The 21,027-nt window shown below is 42.3% G+C and overlaps 1 protein-coding gene across 2 annotated transcripts in view; it reads left to right on the forward strand.

Moving 5' to 3' along the window:
* FLT1 (fms related receptor tyrosine kinase 1) overlaps positions 1-21,027 on the forward strand; it is a 205,066-nt gene that overhangs the window by 64,140 nt on the left and 119,899 nt on the right. For both annotated transcript variants that reach the window (XM_055542466.1, XM_055542467.1), the window contains 6 exons: positions 3,074-3,236; positions 3,346-3,482; positions 6,706-6,880; positions 8,246-8,363; positions 10,643-10,812; positions 11,426-11,585. In XM_055542466.1, the coding sequence (XP_055398441.1) occupies positions 3,074-3,236; positions 3,346-3,482; positions 6,706-6,880; positions 8,246-8,363; positions 10,643-10,812; positions 11,426-11,585 (923 nt within the window). The remainder of the gene's footprint in view (positions 1-3,073; positions 3,237-3,345; positions 3,483-6,705; positions 6,881-8,245; positions 8,364-10,642; positions 10,813-11,425; positions 11,586-21,027) is intronic.

The raw sequence follows: 21,027 nt of genomic DNA on the forward strand, positions 1-21,027 counted from the left end.
TGAGGTATCTCCCTGTCTTCATGCCTTGCATTCACTCCCCTACGTTGTGGAGTTACATCTTCAATATAGTCCATCAGTGACAGGTCATGGCTTCCATCACACTGGGTACCATTGCCAGGAAATAGAAAATCGTGGTAGACGAGGTAGAAACCCCAGAGGAGTCAAACTCAGTTGGTAGAAGAAAAAACTGAGGTTCTCAGGGAGTGAGGGGCTTTTGGGGCCACACAGAGCATTATAGCCCACATTCCGTCTTCTGCTCCCGTGCTCCTCCATCCATCCTTTGCGGATGGTTTTGTTTGCGTAGGAGGAGGACCAGAGTGGTTCAGAGCAGAGGCTGGGATCATACAGCCTGGATTCTTCCTCCCCTCACTGTCCACTTACCTGCCAGATAGATGGGCAAGTTATGAGACCTCCCTCCACAGCAGTGTCCTCACTGGAGAGATGGGAGAGTTACAGGAGTACCCCTTCACCGGACTGTCAGGAAGGCTACGCGAGGTGCTTGGAAGACACTTAGGACCTCGCCTGGCATAGGCAAGCCCATTCACAGCTTACTATCCATGTTACATACCTAACAGTTTAATGCCCAGTAATCAATGTATTATCAAGTGATGTTTTCAAGAGCCTGGCATTACTCCCCTTAGTCCAAGATGATATTTGCTCTGTGATGAATATGGAGCAAACCATGGGGATATGAAACTTATCATTTCATGTAAGCCCCTTGCCTTCTGGCCCTAATGCAGGTTGCTTGTCTGTCTGAGGAATTTTCCCAAATTCTCACCTGCAAGCATTTCGGGAAGGAAAGCTTATTTTCTCTGTTTTCCCACCCAGCTCTATGATACAAAAGAAAAGCAAGTGAGAGAAGCGTAAAATTCTAACAAGGATTTTGGTTTATCATATATATGTATCGAAAATATTCTAACCTATTACCTATATATGCTGACATGACATTATCATGAGGTCTTTCCCTTCCTCTTCTCTTCCCATCCTTCTTTTCCTAACTTGCTGCCCCTTCCCTCTCCTTTTTCCCCCGCCTACTGCAGTAGAACCCTGGTCAGCTGGTGACAGCTCCCTGGGCCCTACTCTTGCAAGGTTGCCCACCTTCCTGCCTCTTCAGGACACATACAGCGATTGCCACAGCTGATGAGCCTTGTAGCCTTTTGCTGTTTTAGCTCTTGTCAGCTGGACGTAAAGCGGCTTTGTCAGTGGACTACAACTAGTGGCAGTCATGGATAGACGAGAGTAAGAGACACACTTCAGAGGAAAACTGAATGTGTTTTTCGGTGGCGCAGAGAAAGTCCATCAGCCAGCCTTTCCCTTAGATTCAGCACATACTTGTTTTCTTGTGTTTTTAAAGCATTTCTCATGTTTTCAAGCATTGATAGATTTCAATCCCGGTTGTAAATTTTTCTGAGATTTTCCTTTTAATAGTTTGCACCAAGTTAGAAAAGAAGGTTCTTTCTCCTCCCCACCCTCCCAACTCCCCTGCCAGGGAATGCAGAGCATTCCCAAGTTTACAAGTAGCCTCCTAATGTACTAAAGCATGAAATGCATCCTTTAATTGCTTTCAGTTCTTCATAAACAGGATGCAGTTCATCGCAAACCCATGTAAGGCTCTGGGGACGTGCACCAGGGTGGACATACACTCCCTGGGAGAGGCAGCTAGTGCTTTTGAAACAGAAATCTCTGCCATCAGGTCACACATCCCACTCCGATCCGCTCCTTCCACAAGCAGTATACTTGTGGATCGACGGATAGAGCGGTGGAAGGTGGTGTGTACTTTTAAAAAGAAGACAGAGAAGACTTGAGCTTCTTTATGGCAGTTAATGCTATGAATCTTTATAATCTGTTGTGAGAAGGTGATTTGATCCCCCCGCCCCACCTTTTCCAACTGGGGATAAATAACAGTAGTCATCAGACCATTGCCTCTGAAATTGGCTGACAATCTGGCATCAGGGAATTTGGCTCTGCTGCTCTGTAAAGCTGGAGAAGGAAGGCAATGGCACCCCACTCCGGTACTCTTGCCTGAAAACCCCATGGACGGAGGAGCCTGGTAGGCTGCAGTCCGTGGGGTCTCTAGGAGTAGAACACGACTGAGCTACTTCACTTTCACTTTTTACCTTCATGCATTGGAGAAGGAAATGGCAACCCACTCCAGTATTCTTGCCTGGAGAATCCCAGGGATGGGGGAGCCTGGTGGGCTGCCGTCTATGGGATCGCACAGAGTCGGACATGACTGAAGCGACTTAGCAGCAGCAGCAGCTCTGTGGAACAGTGACCCTTTACTCAAAGTAGAGGCTTTAGATTAACTCTCTGGTGTGCAGGAACCGGCATTAGGGGAGAATCAAATGGTGGGTTCTTTTCTTCCGTTTGGACTCGCTGTTTAGCAGTACTTCTAGGAATTCACAAGCACGTCATTCCTGACTGTCTCTGGCCTCACATCCTTTTTCAGCTCTCTTTCCTCTCTGGAGCTGCAGCATCTGGGAGTTGCCCTCCCTGGTGCAGAGTCAGTACCCTCAGTTTCCCCAGAGTGATAATAACCCCAGTGAGTGCCAAGTTAATGCTGTGAATCCTGGCGGACCACCAATGATGCACAGTCCTTTTAAGATAGCCAGCTCCTTAACGAATCACGCAAAATGAGATGACAAGGTTTGGCTTGTTAAGGGCTCCCGGTGATGAGACCAAGAAGATAACCAGGCAGCCCTAGTGGGAAAAAATTCCTAATTCATTTTCCTATTGAGCATCAGGCCAGTTTGTTACAGAGACTCCCAGAGGCTTGAAGAGACACAGGGTCCTGTGAGAATTCTGACAAATGACAACTAGGTATTCCCTAGGTGGGTGCAGCTTGCTGCTGAGACTAATAACAAATTATGTTGTTGACAATAATTTATCATGGTTAACATATCATTTGTTACATGCAAAGAAAACTAAAGAACCAATTGTGACAACCTGGAGTTTCTACCTGCACTATTCTCATTTGAGATAAAATTTGTATTTCAACAGTTACAAACTATGAGTGAAGCTCTCACCATAGCACTAATACGATTTTGTGAACACACATTTCTTCCTTTTCCAGTTTCCATCTGGTACTCTGATCCCCAATGGAAAAAGAATAATCTGGGACAGTAGGAGGGGTTTTATAATACATAAAGCATCCTACAGAGAAGTGGGGCTTTTGACCTGCGAGGCAACAGTCAACGGATATTTGTACAAGTCAAACTATCTCATAATTCGGCAAAGTAAGTGATGTTCCGAAAGCGTGAACGTACGCCGGGATGCTCAAGGCTTTATCTGCTTAATGAAACGTTGATTTTTTTTTTTTTTTAACGTGACTCCTTATGCTTACAGCCAACACAATCACAGACGTCTGGATAAGCACACCAAGCCCAATCAGACAACTGAGAGGCCATACTCTCACCCTCAACTGCACGGCTACCACCCCGTTGAACACAAGAGTTGAGATGACCTGGAGTTACCCTGGAGGAGTGAGTGACCTCCTTTTCTATTTCTTCTATAGGACAGTGTTTAGTTTTTGCAAGTGAGATGCTAAACTGAGTTTTTGAAGTAAGGGAGAAAAAGCAGAATATTCTGATGCCTCTGGCAGAGTCAATAAAGGAGCTTTGGGTTTGGTTCGGGTGCTTCTCTTCCCTGACGTGTTGTGAGTATGATCTGCAGAGATACCGTCTTTTGATGTCTGGAGGTTTTGTTTGGAAGTGTATAGCTGGTATTTCTATTGCACGATTCTGGGTGGAAAAGGGGATTGTTTCATCCTTGAAAACGACTCTCTAGGATTTAGAGATGAGAAAGAAATTTATCACAACGTGCCAGGCAGGGGCTATCTTTTGTAACAACAGCAGCAAAAAGTTGTTGTCGGCGCTTTAATTGAAGAGACCGGCAGACAGGCAGGCACCTGATTGGAGCATGTTTGGGAAAGATAGTACAACCCAGCCACCGAATATTCCGTTTGTTAAGGGACAAAGGAGTGATTCTGTCTTTCAGAAAAATGAAAAGAATGAAGCCTGAGTTGGGTTCCCTTGTTCAAATTAAACATCCTTGCAAACAATCTTTGTTTTAAATATGTATACAGGGGGAATCTCTGATAAACTGTTGAGAATCGTCCGACAGTGAGTCCAGCACCATTTCTTACGTGTCTGTATGATTTATGGTTCAGATCCCAGGTAAACCATTGGTTACATCATTCAGGTGGCCCAGTCACAAAGTTAGCTTATGATTAAATTATGTATACATTACATGGCACGTATTAGATGGCATTTGTAGAATTAAGATGAGTGCCGCAGTCCCCAGCCACTGTTTTATTTAATTGAGGTACAACTGAGTTACAATGTTAGTTTAGCTTCAGGTATGCAACATAGTGATACAGAATTTTTATAGATTATGCTCTCTTTACAGTTATTACAAAATACTGGGCTATATTCCCTGTGCTGTACAGTATACATACTTCTTGCTAGGAAAACAGAATAAACTGGCAATAAAAGGTACCACAAAGACCCCATAGGGACATATTAAAGACTCATCAGTCATAAGGTATTTTCTAGAAAGTGGTTGAAACAAGATTGCTACAACTTGTGGCAATATGTTCTGGGTTTTGCTAGAAGCCATATATTCTTAATACGTGGAAGGAGGGAAGAAATTTTTATCCTTTTAGTGTTGCTGCTGTGAGAGTATGGTGATACATCTGTTGAATGTCCATAACTTTGAAAGTGGCCCTGTTCAATAGACCTTTCTGTGATGGAAGTGGTCTAGTACATTACACATCACAACATATGCCTTACAGCCTGGGGAATGCGGTTTGTGGGACTAAAGATCTAAGTTGTTAACTGGGTTTCATTTTGACTTAAATAGCCTGTGGCTGCTGACAAGATTGTTGTAAAACCCAGAGGCAGTTTTAGGATACCAAGGCAGAAACAATGAAGATGTTACCAAATTGGGAAAGAAGAGCAGCAACAAGCACAAAATTTCTGATCTAGCATCGTATCCTGCCATTTGGATGTCCTATTTCTTTAGTCTTCTTTTAATCTGGACTAGTCCCTCAGTGTTTTTACCTCTTTTGTTGTGTTGATTTTATCAGACCCCTTCCCTCTCTTCCTGGAAGTGAAGTTGCTCAGTCGTATCTGACTCTTTGTGACCCCATGGACTGTAGTCCACAAGGCTCCTCTGTCCTTGGGATTTTCCTGGCAAGGATACTGGAGTGGGTTGCCATTTCCTTCTCCAGGGGATCTTCCTGACCCAGGGATCAAACCTGAGTTTCTTGCACTGCAGGCAGACTCTTTACCATCTGAGCCACCAGGAAAGCCCTCCCTTCCTTGAAATACAGCAGTTATTTTGTAGAATACCCGTTATTTTGGGATTTTTCTGGTCTTTTTTCTAATTATTAGACTCAGGCCATGCCCTTTGGGCAGGTGCGCCATAGAAGTGATGCTGTGTCCTTCTCAATGTCACATCCGGAGGTGCATGATGCCATCTTGGTCCCATGGTTAAGGTGGTATATGCCATATTTCTTCATGGTAAAGTAGGAGATTTTTTTGAGACTATAAAAACATCTCATTTTTAATCATATTTTTACCACCCATTGATGCCAAAGGGAGAAGGGAGAAGTAATATCAACACAAATAGAATTGCTGAAGGTCCCCCAGTCTGGCACATAGGGACCAATTCTCTTATTTTTGATGGCAATGACTGACATCTTCTCTGTGGTTGCTGCCAAGAAGGGAGAAAATTGTTTAACACATCTGTGCCAACAGGTAGGTAGAATTTATCCAACATGGCACAGAGGGAGAGCTAAGGTCAAGACCCAGAGACTAGTCTGGCCAACTTCCAGAGTCTTTTTCCATGCCTCCTCACGGGGACAAAACGAGAGGAGGAAATAACATATTATGTGTTATAAAATGTAATGCTTAAAAAAAAAAAGTAAGAAAAAGAAAGGAGCGAACAATGAAAGGAAAAGACACTGTGACCTCATCTTCGCAAAACCAGGAGTGGATCATTATGGCCGGGGTACAGTGCTGAGCCTGAGGCCTGCAAACATGGGATCAATCCCAGCCCTAGATTGTTGGCTAAAACTTGCCAAGGGCTTTGCAGGTCCCCAGGCCCTTTTCGTGAGGTTTAGCAGAAATTGGCAAGCCTTGCTCAAATAGTGAAATAATGAAACATGGATCATTAAACCCTAATAGGTGTAGCCAGGATTCATCATCTTTCATTTCTAGAAGGAAGCAAAAAAAAAAAACCCCAAAAAAACTCACATGGTGATTTATTAGGAGAAAGCCTGCCATGAATCCACATACTGAAGACAGTCCTTGCCTGAGTTTGTGTCTGATATTGCTGCCTCGAGAACAGGTTACTGCTTAGAGAGGGGCTAGAGGAAAGAATCAGATTTGTACTCAGAAGACCCGAGTTCCCAGGCTACTCTGGTCAGTGTTTTGATGCTTTGATTTCTTCATCCACAAAAAGGCAATAACCCCACCAATCTCACTGGCTTGTTGCGAGGAACTGTTAAGATAGTGTACATGTGAAAGTCCATTTGAAGAACCTGAAGTGCTGAATTAGGGCGCTATGGCACGTGTTGGAAACATGTCCAGACAGAGCTGTGGTTCTGGGCAGCTTGCTCTGAGTGGGTTTGCCTCTTAGCAGAAAATTACAGATTGTAGGAATCATTTTAGAAATGCTGTAACTCATACATTTTCTTTCTAGGTAAATAAGAGAGCCAGTATACGGCAACGCATTGACCAACGCAATCCCCGCAATAATGTATTCTACAGCATCCTTGTTATTGACAAAGTGCAGAAGGAAGACCAAGGGCTTTACACTTGTCATGTGAAAAGCGGGCAAACACTCAAGTCTGTTAACACCTCAGTGCATATATATGGTAAGCAACCCTTCCCTGCTTTCCAGTCACTGCAGATTTAGGGGCGGGGGTGCAGTTCTATAAATCATGTAAATTTTCTTTTGGACAGGAGTTAGTCTGTCATGAAAAAATACAACTTTGTCTCCCTTCACCCTCTGCCCAAGTGCAAATCACATTAAGTGTTCTTCAACTGTAATACTTTTGCACTGAGTCAAGTATCTTTCCCTTACAAATTTATTGTGGATAGTAAGTCAGTTAGATCATATTAGAATCTATACAAAGTTATTTGTTTAGTATTGCATTGGACTTCCCTGGTGGCTCAGGCAGTAAAGAATCTGCCTGCAATGCAGGAGACCCAAGTTCAATCCCTGGGTCAGGAAGATCACCTGGAGAAGGGAATAGCAACCGTTTCCAGTATTCTTGCCTGGAGAATCCCATGGACAGAGAACCTGGCGTGCTGCAGTCCATGTAGTTGCAAAGAGCTGGACACAACTGAGCGACTTTCACTTCACTTTACATGAACAAAACAGAAAAATACAGTTTTACCTTTAACTTCTGGAAGAAATTTCTGAGATCATACTGATTTAGAGAAAGATATGCTGTGATAAATTACTTAGAATTAATGTTCTTTTATCCCTGATTTTATTCCCATGAAATCCTAATATTATTGTTTAATTCCAATAGGCAAATTCTGTCAAGAAAATACTTTAACCTCTTCAGAAGTCTTAAAAACCTAATTTTATTGCTGCCGTTGAAAAGATAACCTTGTAAGGAGCAGAAACTGGAGGACAGTTCTACCGATGCCTTTGATATTCTTTTGACTTGCTCCACTTGATGTTTTATATCAAATTAGTTGTTCTAGAGCACATGGAACAACTTTCCCCCACGGCCTTCATATTGGCCAAGTTGATTTTTTTTTTTAGAAGATTCTTTATATGTTTTTGTTATAACATAGATGTTTAAGGTGTTTCTGTTGCCCTGCCAGTGGGCTTTTATGTCCCAGGAACCATTTGATTTTGCAAATATTTCACTTGTTTGGGTACTTCTAAATGGTTTTATTCACTGATCAGTACTTGAGCATGTGTGTTAGTCGCTCAGTCATGTCTGACTCTTTGTGACCCCGTGGACTGTAGCCCACCAGGCTCCTCTGTCCATGGGATTTCCCAGGCAAGAATACTGGAGTGGGTTGCCATTTCTTTCTCCAGAGGATCTTCCCAACTTAGCGATCAAACTCAGGTCTCCCACATAGTAGGCAGATTCTTTACCATCTGAGCCACCAGTAATTCAGTTCCATTTACTCCCTGGCTGCACCCTCCTTGAATGGGGCTTTGGTTCGGTTTTGTTTACATATAGTCTTTTCTAATGGATTTCTCCCTTCTTTCGTAGACAAGGGATTCATCACTATGAGGCCTCAACAGCAGCAGGCGTTTGAGGCTGTAGCTGGCAAGCGGTCTTACCGGCTCTCCATGAGAGTGAAGGCGTTCCCCACTCCAGAAGTTGTCTGGTAGGATCACAATCATGTTCCTTGCAGCTTAAGACATGTTTTGTCAGTAGGAAGATGCAGGAGCCTTGAGAGACTTGAATTCCTGAAAAGAAACAATATACATTTCCCAGACAACAGTGGAAGACTAGGGTCTGGGCTGATTTCTAGGCTCGGAGCGGAGTGAGTGGGAAGGGCTGATGGGGAGGACAAATAATGACACAGGACGGAGCAAGGGTTAGGGTGTTTTGAGTGCTCATGCAGTTTAGTCATTCACTCCCTGCGACTAAATTTCTGCCTCTCTAAACCTTCCTATGATGTCAACCTCCTCTGAATGGAGTATGTTGAGCAACGATTAGGAAGCATCTTGAGTATGTAACATGCTCTATTAACCCTGAAGAAGTGGGCCCTTGTGATGAGGATAATAATTCTCTTATAATCGGAAAATAATTCTTTTAGGTACAGCTGGGCTGAAAGTTCCAGTCTTGTTTTAAAAATAAACATTAATAGAGACAAGACTGATTTGGTGGCAGGGGTGCACCCATGGCCCTACTTGAACTAATTACAAGGTTTTCTGGCTGGAAGTTTGCATATTCAGAAACGCTTTAAGCAACTTTTTTTTTTAATGCGAGCCCAACACCTGATGTAAAACAATGTAATCTGTTGATAATCTGCAATCATTTTGTGAAATCATTTCTAAATGCCAGGATCTTTGGCCCAAGCCATTGCATTCCAAAGAGTATACTACACAACTGATTAGGAAAACAACCCACACAATATAGAATCTCAACCAGAGCTTGTTTTGCTTTCAATATCAAATGGGTGTAGCATTTTAGTTTTCCTCTAAATCATTAATAGGACATTAAAGAGAAAATGAGACTTTGTGCTCTGTCCCTTCTTGTCGTTGCAGTAGAAAAGAGGTTTTGTTTCATAATATCTAAAAAGTTTAATAGTAAATTTCCTATGAATGTATGTTATTCCAATAGAAATATACACTCCACTCTAGGAAGTACATAGCCCTCTGTTCAACACTGCTAATTTCTCCAGTAGCTAAGTAGCAAAGACCTAAAACAAACAAAAAAACCCAATTTTGAAAGTAATGACTTGTTCATAAGAAATAATTTAAAGTAACACTAAAATGGGATTTATAATCACAGCAAAATGCGTGGTTTAAAGTCACACATTTTGCTGCTTTGGAAATGAGACCTACTGGGAATTAGAATTTGTTTGCTTGCCTATGAACCAATGCCATTGCTAACATTACAACTTTATGCAGAACACAATAAATTTCTACTTGTTGTTTAGTTGCTCAGTCATATCTGACTCTGTGACCCCATGGAATGTAGCCCACCAGCTTCCTCTGTCCATGGGATTCCCCAGGCAAGAATACTGGAGTGGGTTGCTATTTCCTTCTCCAGGGGATCTTCCCGACCCAGGGATCAAACCTGCATCTCCTGCACTGACAGGCAGATTCTTGACCCCGGAGCCACCAGGGAAGCCTATGAAAAATGCCCGTTGAAAGAACTGTGCCATTTAATGAAATCACAGAGTTTTACAGTTAAGAGATCTTTGAGAAACTTGGAGAAACTGAGAATCCATGACTTAGTCAAGTTCACGGCGTACAGTGGCAGAGCCGGGGTGAGCCTTCTCGCCTGACTCTCGGTTCTGTATGTAACTGAGTGATATCTAGGCGTTGAGTCTGTCTCTAAAGTTTAAAAAAAATTATTTTTAAGTTTATACCTTTTGTTTGTGAGTTTTGTGCCTTAATCTTTCCCAGAGGAAAGAACCTTGATAATCTTGATTTCACTGTAGCTTATGAAAGGGACAACTGGTGTGACCATTTGTATAACTAATAAGAACTCCACATGAGGCCACAATGGGAAAGTCTATTTTTGTTTTTATCTGGAGAAGTGATCTAGTTGATCTGACTTACAATGACCCTTGTATTGCGATGGAGCCTCATGGAGAACTCTGAGAAAACATCTCAGATGGAATCAGCCCGTGCCTCTGGGTTAATACTTAGGTCACAGTAGCAGCAGCATCCATGTGGGTACATGAAATCATCACTTGTCTTTCTTCCCTCAGCTTGCTTCTTCCTCTTTGCCGATCAACAAAGCAGTGTTTCCCAATCTAAAATTCCCCCACTGGGCTTTACTAAGTCAGTGTCTAAATGTTTTAAGTGGCTGTTGAGGAATCCAGGGCTCTAGATGTCTAAACTGGAGCGCACATCCATACATGGCAATGTTGACGTGTTATCTAAGAGGTGGTATGAAATAACTTACTAATCATGCGCTTAACCACAGGTTAAAAGACGGGTCACTGGCCACTGAGAAGTCTGCCCGCTATCTGATTCGTGGCTATTCATTGATTATCAAAGATGTGACTCCCGAAGATGCAGGGGACTACACCATCTTGCTGGGCATAAAGCAGGCAAATGTGTTCAAAAACTTCACTGTCACTCTGATTGTCAATGGTAAGTTCACCGTTCACACTTTTCAAACGTTCTTTTGGTTCTGGTAGAGGTGACATTAGTGACCATTTGTGTCAAAAGCCAGTAAATAAAATAGGTAATGGATGAGAACCTGCTGTCTGTAATAGGGAACCCTATTTGGTGCTCTGTGCTGACCTAAATGGGCAGGAAATCCAGAAAAGGGGGGATATATATATATATACATATAGCTGATTCACTTTGCTGTACAGTAGAAACTAACACAACATTGTAAAGCAACTGTACTCTAATAAAAATTGATTTTTAAAGTCAGTATAACAAAGAAAATTAAAAATTTTTCAATTGTTTTAAAAACCATTATGCCCCCATCCCAACTATTTCATGGTTGCTTCTTGTCTCCCATAGCAATGTGATTTTTTTTTTATCATTGTGATCAGAACATACGTACCATGGCATCAAGTTTTTACATGCTCTCAAAACACACCAATGCTTTTCAATTGACGTTATGATGACAATTACACAGGTTTGGTTTTCATCCACGTGTTTGTCTCCTTGACTCCAGCGAGAACGTGGTCCTTGGTGTTGTGGTCCAGTCATTGGACCAGTTCTCAACCTCTGTCCTGTTCTCTCCTTTCAGTGAAACCCCAGATTTATGAAAGGGCTGTATCATCGTTCCCAGATCCAATCTTGTACCCACTGGGCAGCAGACAGATCCTGACCTGCACCATTTATGGAGTCCCCACGCCTGCCATCACGTGGTTCTGGCACCCCTGTAACCATAATCACTCCAATGCAAGGTAGGCACAGTTTGTTTCTCAAATAACTTTCGAATGCTCTTCAACATCTGGACTCCAGGGTCTTTCACGGCCACAGATGGGAGTTGGCACTTGGGGTGTGCGGTCCACAGCAGGCAAGGCTTCCCCTGCCCTGGGAAAAGGTAGGCAGTCTACCTACACTTCTTCCTTACCATGTCATAATTCCAATAGTTCTAGACTAGGAGCACAGGGACAGAATGAGGGTCCCCCTCTGAGCCACTCTTTGGAACTCGGGTTGGAACTCCCGTCTCTTGTTTTCCAGCCGGGCACCCCCAGACTTCGGCTCCATCACTACATCAGTTACTGGTCCCCCCATTTAGCACTCCAAAAGCATTGAGCATGACATCAGATCTTCCCACCACTGGTGATCATTGCCTTGCCTAGGCTCTGTGTGTGCTCTTACACTCGTTGGACATGACCTTCCACGTGCTTTCTCCCCCCTAAGAGGTCCATCTTTATCTTCCCAGGCTCATCAGTGGGGTCACCTTCTCCACAAACCTTCCTGACTTTCTCAGGCTCTCCTCTCCCTCCTCAGCATGAACAGCCCTTTGCTGACTCCACTGTCACATCCCAAGGTGTGGGTACACTCGTCTTCTCCGAGCTATGAGCTGATTCAGCATCCTGTCTGAATACACCGACGCTCGGGGTGTATTTGCCCTCTCTCAACCGTGCAGTGTTTCCTTGCTTCCTGTTGATGACCAAGCCCTGTTTGCTGTTTTCCATTACTGTTTAGTCTGGAGGATTGACACATGGTAGTTCACGGGAGCGAGTTTGAAGGTACACAGATAGAATTGATGGGTGCAGTAGTCAGATAGTAGTGAGACTGCGCAACGATTAGCTTAAGGCCAAAATGTTTTCTTTATTGCTTTTCGTCCCACTTGTAGAGTGCTTGGGAGAGTTGCTATTATTTTAATTAGCTTGATAAAAAAATAAACACGATATAATTCTAGCATGAACAGAAGAGGCTACTTGGTTTTCTAGATACTTCCTGCAATTTCAGCCTGTCTTCATCTCGTGTTTTAATCTTTTAAGGCATATTATCCTGATTGTGAAAGTTCCTGGGTGAGTGTGTAATTCCTGAGAAGTGACTGTTTTCACACATCTGATTTCTCATATGAGTGAATCCTTTGCTAAGAATAGAAATATGAGAACTCACAGATCTGGAATACCTTCTCTACCACTGTGATGTTTCAACCCCAAAGAAAGTAAAATATACTGAGATTTTATTATTTTGCTGATTTGGAAATAGACATCCATATTTATGGACTCTTTAAGGCCTGGATGTTTGTGCTAACCTAACTTACAACTGGGGCTTCCCAGTTAGCTAGGTGGTAAAGAATCTGCCTGCTGGTGCAGGTGTCTCAGGTTTGATCCCTGGGTCGGGAAAATCCCCTGGAGAAGGAAATGGCAACCCACTCAGGTATTTTTACCTGGGAAATCCCATGCACAGAGGAGCCTGGTGGGCTACAGTCCATAGAGTTGCAAAGAGTTGGACACAACTTAGCAACTAAACAATAATTACTTGCAAATGCATTTAGAATAACTAACTTAAGCTTTTAGGTTTGGATAAAGGTATAGAGTTGAATTTTTATAGAATAACATAGCCTTTTAAGAATATTCTTATTGTGATTTGACAATAGAAAATCTAAAATTTCATTTCTATTCAGGATTAGAGCTAATGGCTATGTTAGAAAATAAGAATTATGAGTGACAGAACACAATATTATAAAGTTAAGTTTGAATAATGCTAATAAAATGTGGTTTGGGGAATTAGGTCAGCTGAAGTGAAACTTTATAAACATTACCTTTTTTCCCAATTTCTCTGTGGTAAGGAGGATCCTTCTCCCATTTTACGAAGTATGCTTGCCAAGGCCTAGAAAGATATCTTATTCCTCTTGGAACTCTCTCAAAGATTGAGAGCAGTACCTTAAATCTTCTGTAAATGTTTCTTGGCCGTCTGACGTATTCTCTTAATGCTAAAGGCTTTCTTTTCTTTCTTTGTTCCTATCACAAGACAGATCACAAATGAAAGTTTTCACTCTTTCAGTGATGATTCACTTACAAATGAATTGTTGCTTGAAATGCAGAAAATGTGTGTGTCCTTAAGAGTTTCTCATTTTTTTAAGTCAGTAGACTGAGTAGCTTACCTGTGTCAGGTCCAACTTTGATGCTTGTTGGTTGAATCAGTACATTTAATGTAGAGATATTTCAGAAAGATACATGGGACCTTTGTACACTAGAGAGCAAATAGAAAAACTTGATTTCATCCTGCAGAGAGATCAGAGTTCACACTGACAGACAAGCCCTCTTTTACTACTAAAATTTTTCAAGTATGACTTTCTATGAACTATTTTTATATACTTAGATTCACTTGCAGGCAGGAATTTTAGATAGTGACATTTGAATAATGGATGTTCTAGTGCATGGACTGTAAAAATCTTACTTATTCTGGGTTACACAGTACATATTTGCAGAATGTTATCTGTGCCTCTTTGTCAAAAGAGATTACGTGATAAATATATACATATTACTCTTGAATATGTAGAATAATTCTTGATATTTAATTTTTAGGTTCTAGTTAAAAGATATATCTATGGACCACACAAAGCATTAGTTTTGAGGTTAGAATGTGTATAAGTAGCTCAAAACTATTCATTAGTTTAAAGTGGCCAGCTGGTTAATGAGTCTAAAGTAAAAAGATTCAGACTTACTGTATAGTTTCCTGGAGTCCAATAAATATAGTTTTAAAAATGATCAGAACTGTTCAAGTAGTTCATCTTTGTGAAAACTAAGAGCCTTAAATAAATTTAACAAAAATTGCCTCCTTTAAAAACAATGTGCTAAGCTGCTAAGCTATGCTCAAACTGAATGACATTGCGGTTGTTGATTCACCTAGAATTTGTCCTAAGACATTAAGGATAGGGGAAAGGTAGTTACTTTTGAGCTCACATACATAATGAGCTGAGGGAAAATACAGTAGAATCTTCCCCACCTTTTAATTCTCTGCATATCTGGATAGTAAAGTAGTAGAAGCAGCAGACTGTTCTGAATTTTAAAAAACATTGTTATTATTGTGTGTGTGTTTAGTCGCTAAGTTGTGTCTGACTCTTTGCAACCCCATGGACTGTAACCCCCAGGCTCCCTGGTCCATGGAATTTTCCAGGCAAGAATAGTAGAGTGGTTAGCCATTTCCTTCTCCAGGGGATCTTCCCAACCCGGGGATTGAACCCATGGCTTGAGCCACATCTCCTTCATTGCAGGCAGATTTTTCTACTATAACACCAAATGAGGTGGAATGTGGGATTTCTTTCACCTCCAGCAACTGGCAGAGACTTCTAAATCGATTGTCCTAACTTGCCCCATGTCCACCTAAGCATAAGGAGCACACAGAAGGGTGGTAAGCTTATAGGGCTTTTCGCATGTGTAGTTTACAGCTTCTGTTCGTATGAAATAGGGGTGATTACATACACTTCATAGGGAGTATGTAAGGCTCAAATAAGGCAGTGTGTTTGAGAAAGGTACAGAGTGCCATGGGAATCTTGCAAGGTTGTAATTATTGCTTGCATTAGGGTAAATGTCTCCATGTAAGGCTCCAAAACTTTCAAGGAACTTGGAAAACATTGTTCTCCCTACTGCAAAGCTAGTTTCACAACTGTGAGAACTTTTACCTAATATTTCTGAGAAACGAGCGCTAAGACTATGGAAAGTAAAATGTCATTTTGCTGTGCTTTAGAAATAGAGATCTCGTAGGGCTGGGTTGTGGAATCAAGGAAAACAGAATTTATGATTTTTCAGAAGCAGAGAAGAAGAAGAAGGCAAGATAGATGAGCTAGGCAAAAGTAAGAATGAACACAAGTGTATAACTGGGGAGCTGGGGCCAGCCCCATTCATTGTTTCCAATCATGGGAGGAAGTGGTTCTGACTTGCGCGCTGGCTGAAGCTGGGGTGGGGTACACTGGAATGCATGAGAGCTGACTCCTGCCAGATTTTTAGAACTTCACCCCCCCACACACACCCTCCAACCCGGGTTGTGAAGAACTAAGTAGAACTATTAACTACCCACGAGGTGAGCTGGTTGCAATCTCATGGTCCTTGGTGAGCTCTGTCACAGTGCTGGTCCAGTCTCATAGAAAAATTGCTCAGATAAGGCCGCCTGTTCCATGGAGGATGCTCTGTAAAGGAACAATATGGGGCTGTTTGGAAGGGGCCCCTCTTTGGGGAATGGGGAGGATGAATTTGAGGAAGCCAGGAGAAATTGCAGAAGGGCAATCTGGTTCTTTTCAGTCTTGGGTGTTCATTGGAAGGACTGATGCTGAAGCTGAAACTCCAATACCTGGGCCACCTCATGCGAAGAGTTGACTCATTGGAAAAGACTGATGCTGGGAAGGATTGGGGGCAGGAGGAGAAGGGGACAACAGAGGGTGGGATGGTTGGATGGCATCACCAACTCGATGGACATGAGTTTGAGTAAACTCTTGGAGTTGGTGATGGACAGGGAGGCCTGACATGCTGCGATTCATGGGATCGCAGAGTCAGACACGACTGAGCAACTGAACTGAACTGAATCTGGTTCTTTAATGTAAGGAGGTTCAAGGCCAGCAGCCTTTAAGGATGGCGGTTTGGGTTTTAGAACAGACATTCTTTAGACGAGAGACTACTGTAATTCTCCCCTTCTCAGCATCACAAATTATCATTTCCAAGTCATCAGCAACACTAATAGATTACAATAGAGTTGCAACACATCTGTGTCATCATGCTTTGATGGAAAATGTTAGGTATACTGGGTTCTTGTGAAAGTCTTGTTTCCTTCACCAGCTATCTGTGACCCATAAAAATCTGTAGAGAGAAATCTGATACACTGTGTTGACATTGCCTATATCTTACAATGCATTGTGCACATGGTCCCTATTCAGCCTAAATAGCCTTACCGTATCTACTGATTGAGCAAAACAAAGATACATACATTTTGTGTTTAGAATTTAATGATGTAAAGTCAAACCCACTGGGTGATTATGTATCCTCTCTATATACGTACCTGCAGCGTCTCTTTTCCACAGTCTTGGGCATGGAGACCTGGGAATGAAGGAAGTGGGTTCTATTCTTGGCCCTGTCCCTGACTTCTGTGTGACCTTGGCCAGTTATTTAATCTGGGCTCCAGTTTCCCCTTCTGTGAATGGTAACTGCCCTGCTTCCCCTTTCCTATAATACCCAGTGAGTTAACGAGTGAAATGAGACAACCACTTAAAATGACGTTTTCTTCTTTCTGAAGAGCTTGAAATAATTTCCTAGTGGTTGCACACTATTTCCCTTCCACTTCTCACAAATTATAAAGCCACTGGACCTCTGGATTAACTCTGAAGGTCAGGGCCAAATGAACAACAACAACAAAAAAAAAAAAAAACTTAGGAATGCAGAGCGGTTGTTAAGAAAAGTCTTACATGTAATGGTGTATACCGTGGTGCAGAATTGACTCTAATTATAATGTCGATAATCACTCATTAAGGAAAAAAATGTAGCAACTCCTCCACTGCTGCTATTTTCCTCTGTCAGCCCTGTCCAGCCCATACAGACCGGCGTTCTTTGCCCAGTTAGCCCTAAAACCGTGCTTGTTCCGTTTGGTCTTCAGCCAGTGCAGTCTTTCAGAACACGTGCAGTGTAACTGGATTCTCATCTCGTGGAAGGTGACATGGGTAGAGTACTCTCTATTGCTTTCTTCGTTAAAATGGTGGGTTTGCTAAGAAAACCTAATAGACATCCATGGAATCTCAAGGAACTACTTCCAAAGGTTTAAAGCAAATCAGATTTGGAGTTTCAAATAATTCTGTGTTTAGGTGTTTGATAGAAAATATTGGGTTGGCCAAAAAGTTTGCTTGGGTCTTCCCTAAGATATTATGGAAAAATCCAAACTTTTAAAAAATTTATTTTAAAATTGGAGGATAATTACTTCACAATACTGTGCTGGTTTCCACCATACATGAGTATGAATCAACCATAGGTATACATGTGTCCCCACCATCCTGAATCCCCCTCCCACCTCCCTCCCCACCCTACCCATCCAGGTCCAAACAAACATTTTGCCCAGCCCAAAAATGTTCTCTGTAACACAGCATTGTTCAGACGGCAAAGAATCTGCCTGAAATGAGGGAGCCCCGGGTTTGATCCCTGGGTCGGGAAGATCCCCTGAAGAAGGGCATGGCAACCCACTCCAGTATTCTTGCCTAGAAAATCCTATGGACAGAGGAGCCTGGTGGGCTACAGTCCATGGGGGTCACAAAGTGTTGGACACAACTGAACGACTGACACACACAACATTGTAAATCAACTCTACTTCAATTTTTTAAAAAAGAAAGGGAATTATATTCCCTTCTACATGGTTTGACATTCCATTTCTGAAACACTCTTGCAGGGGCAGTGGGGGGGAGTGTTTTGTGGGGGAGGGGAGACGGGGTTGGCCTACAAAATACGGAGGCAGAGGCCTCTAGGAACTCTGAGAAGTTGCCTAATTGCATTTCTCTATTGTTTACATCACCAAATTGGCAGAGAAAGGAAGGCCTGAATCATTAAGGATGTATTAGGTCTAGATCATTTGGGAGAAGCAGTTTTGTGCACCAGTGGGGTATGTAAAATTAACAAGGCAAAAACAAAACAATCATTAATGGTAGTTAATGAGAAATATATTCAAGGACCCAAATTTAATTGACTACCAGCATGGCTGTCTATTCTTTTTATGCTGAAACAATTTTATGTCCCGTATCTGATTTTTCTAGCTAGAAAATACAAGTTTTACCGGTTTAAGCACTGCAAAAGCCAACCTCTCCTGGGGCTAGATGTAGGTCAATGTCAGAGAGAAGCTGTAATTTAAGATGACCTCATCTTTTGGAAATTTGATCACATACTTCACGCTTTAATATTTATCACACTGCTTCTAAGTATACAATTTGTACCCACGTCTCATGTGGGTATACCTAGGCAGACTCAAATCAGACAGGCTCCAGAGAATTTTAACTTGGCACACGCAAAACCTCAAATGAATACAAAGACTTAAAAGATGACCACTTCACCCAAGCCCACCTGAATAGGACTTTGAGCTTTAACAACAGCAGCGTAAATCTGGCTGCCCCCAAGAAGCTTTCATCACAAACCAGAAGTGGCTGCTCACTTGGGAAACGTCTTGCTTCTGTTATATAATGATGGGATAAGGAAGTCCTCGCCACCCATGTGAGTCTTCCAACAACAGCCCTTATTAATATTTCATGCAGAGATCTCAACAGAGCGAGCTCATTTGCCAATGCCTTTTTGCCACTTTCCTACGCTTTGTGAGATTTTCCTCATTCCCCACTCTTCCTAGGAATACAGGGAGTCCAATGAATAATTGTTGCTAATGAATTAACTGTCTCCTGTAATTCCTATCAAACGTTCCATTGTGTGTTTAAATTGAACCAAAAGGCTGAGTCATAGGAAGTCTTGCTGGGTGATTTTGAGAGGGATCTTTTGAGCAAAGTTCAATGTTAGCTTCCCTGGAGTAGGAAGACCAAAAGGTGGCAACCCACAATTTGGGGAGATTCCTCCAGAACATTGACAGAACCGCCCCAATTGTCTTTGGCCCATGTTCACAGATTTTTTTTTTTTAATTGAATGGGCATTTTCATGACCAAATCTAGAAACTCCTATCCTGACACAAGATCCTGAGATAATATGTAAACAAATCCCTTGTAAAACATGCACCTTTCCTTGGAAAGGCACATCTTAGTTATGTATCCATGGGCTGGAGAGACTGTTTCTTGAAACATGGGCCTTGGTCTGCGGTTTTCATGTATTGGGTTAGGCCAATACATCTTTCCATAAGATATTATGGAAAAAGCCAGATGAACCTTTTGGCCAACCTGATAAACTTCACTGCCCTTTTAAGTGAAAAAGCAGAACCTGGTGGACTGGACTAGAAGGAAGCATGTGATCGATTTAGACTGGGGTCCAGGTGGTACTTCCTAATGAGCTTCAATAGTCACTTCTTCATACCATCTCTGGAATCCTCATGGGATGTTTTGTCACCTTGGATGCAGTTGACTACTTCATGATGATAGCTGTAAGAGATTGAACCAGTGATCTTCTAGGGCCAAAGTTGTGTGCGTTCCATTCCATACATTACCCCTAATCTGTGCAACAATTCTACAAGATGGCCACAATTTCCCCATAAGGAAACTGAAGCTCAGAAGTTTCTCTCTCATGTGTTTTCAGATCTGGGATAGAAGAGGCTACATAGGTTGGCATTTCAGAAGGTTACTGTTAGTGAGCCACGGTGGGTCACTGTGGGTTCCTAGAGGAAGGAGCAGAAGTCCTCGAGGGGACAGGTTTGGGAGAGCATTGGCCTCACTTTTTGGGTTTACGCTTGTCACCAGCGATCTCAGAGTCCACTGGTTGGGTTAAAGTTGAACTGGGGTTGGGGGAGGAAAGAAGAAAGAACTTAGCAGCTGTAGGGGGAATCTGACTCCAATCTCACAATGTCTTTGGGAACCAGGGATGATGTGAATGAAGCTGGTTCAGGCCCCAAACCTGCAGAGGGAGTAGATAGACCCTTTGAGGGGGTAGAGACCCCACGGGGACAAGCAAGCCTATATAGGACCAACCTCAGGAGGACAGCGAATCAAATAGTGAACTGGCATGCTCCACGAATAGTGCTGCCGGCTCTGTGGCTTTCCCACCACGCAGGCCTGTTTCATCTCCTACAGGGAAGTCCCGTTCCCTCCCATTCATGGTTCAGGATTAATTTTCTGGGTCAGGATTCAGCAAACACTCAACCCTCAGCCCGCCTCACGAAGCTCATGGAAGATTGATAAAAGGAGATGAAGGAGAACGCATAAGGGTTTACAGCTGATGGAAGGGGATGTGGAGGTGCGGGCCTCAGCCTCGACGTGCCTGGGTCTAGTCACTGTGAGTGATTCATTCATGTAGAATTTAAGACATTCTAAATATCATATGATATTGTGGACTCTTAAAAAATGGTATAAATGAACTTATTTACAAAACAGAAATAGAGTCACAGATGTAGAAAACAAACTTATGGTTACCAGTGGGGAAAGGACAGAGGAGGGATAAATTGGGAGATTGAGACTTACGTATAAACATTAGTGTATATAAAATAGATAATGACCTGCTGTATAGCACAGGGAACTCTACTCAATACTCTAATGAACTATGTGGGAAAAGAATCTAAAAAAGAGTGGATATGTGTATATGTATAGCCGATTCACTTTGCTGTACAGCAGAAACTAACACACTGTAAATCAACTATACTTCAAAAAAAATTTTAAGAACTTAAGATATTTTAGAGATTAAAGAGAGCTTGTTTTATAGATGAGAAACTGAAGCTCACAGATAATTATTCTTCCCCTCATAGCTAGATGATGGCAAGCCCAGGACTAGACCC

Source organism: Bubalus kerabau, chromosome 12 (assembly GCF_029407905.1).
Source record: "Bubalus kerabau isolate K-KA32 ecotype Philippines breed swamp buffalo chromosome 12, PCC_UOA_SB_1v2, whole genome shotgun sequence".
Classification (NCBI taxonomy): domain Eukaryota; kingdom Metazoa; phylum Chordata; class Mammalia; order Artiodactyla; family Bovidae; genus Bubalus; species Bubalus kerabau.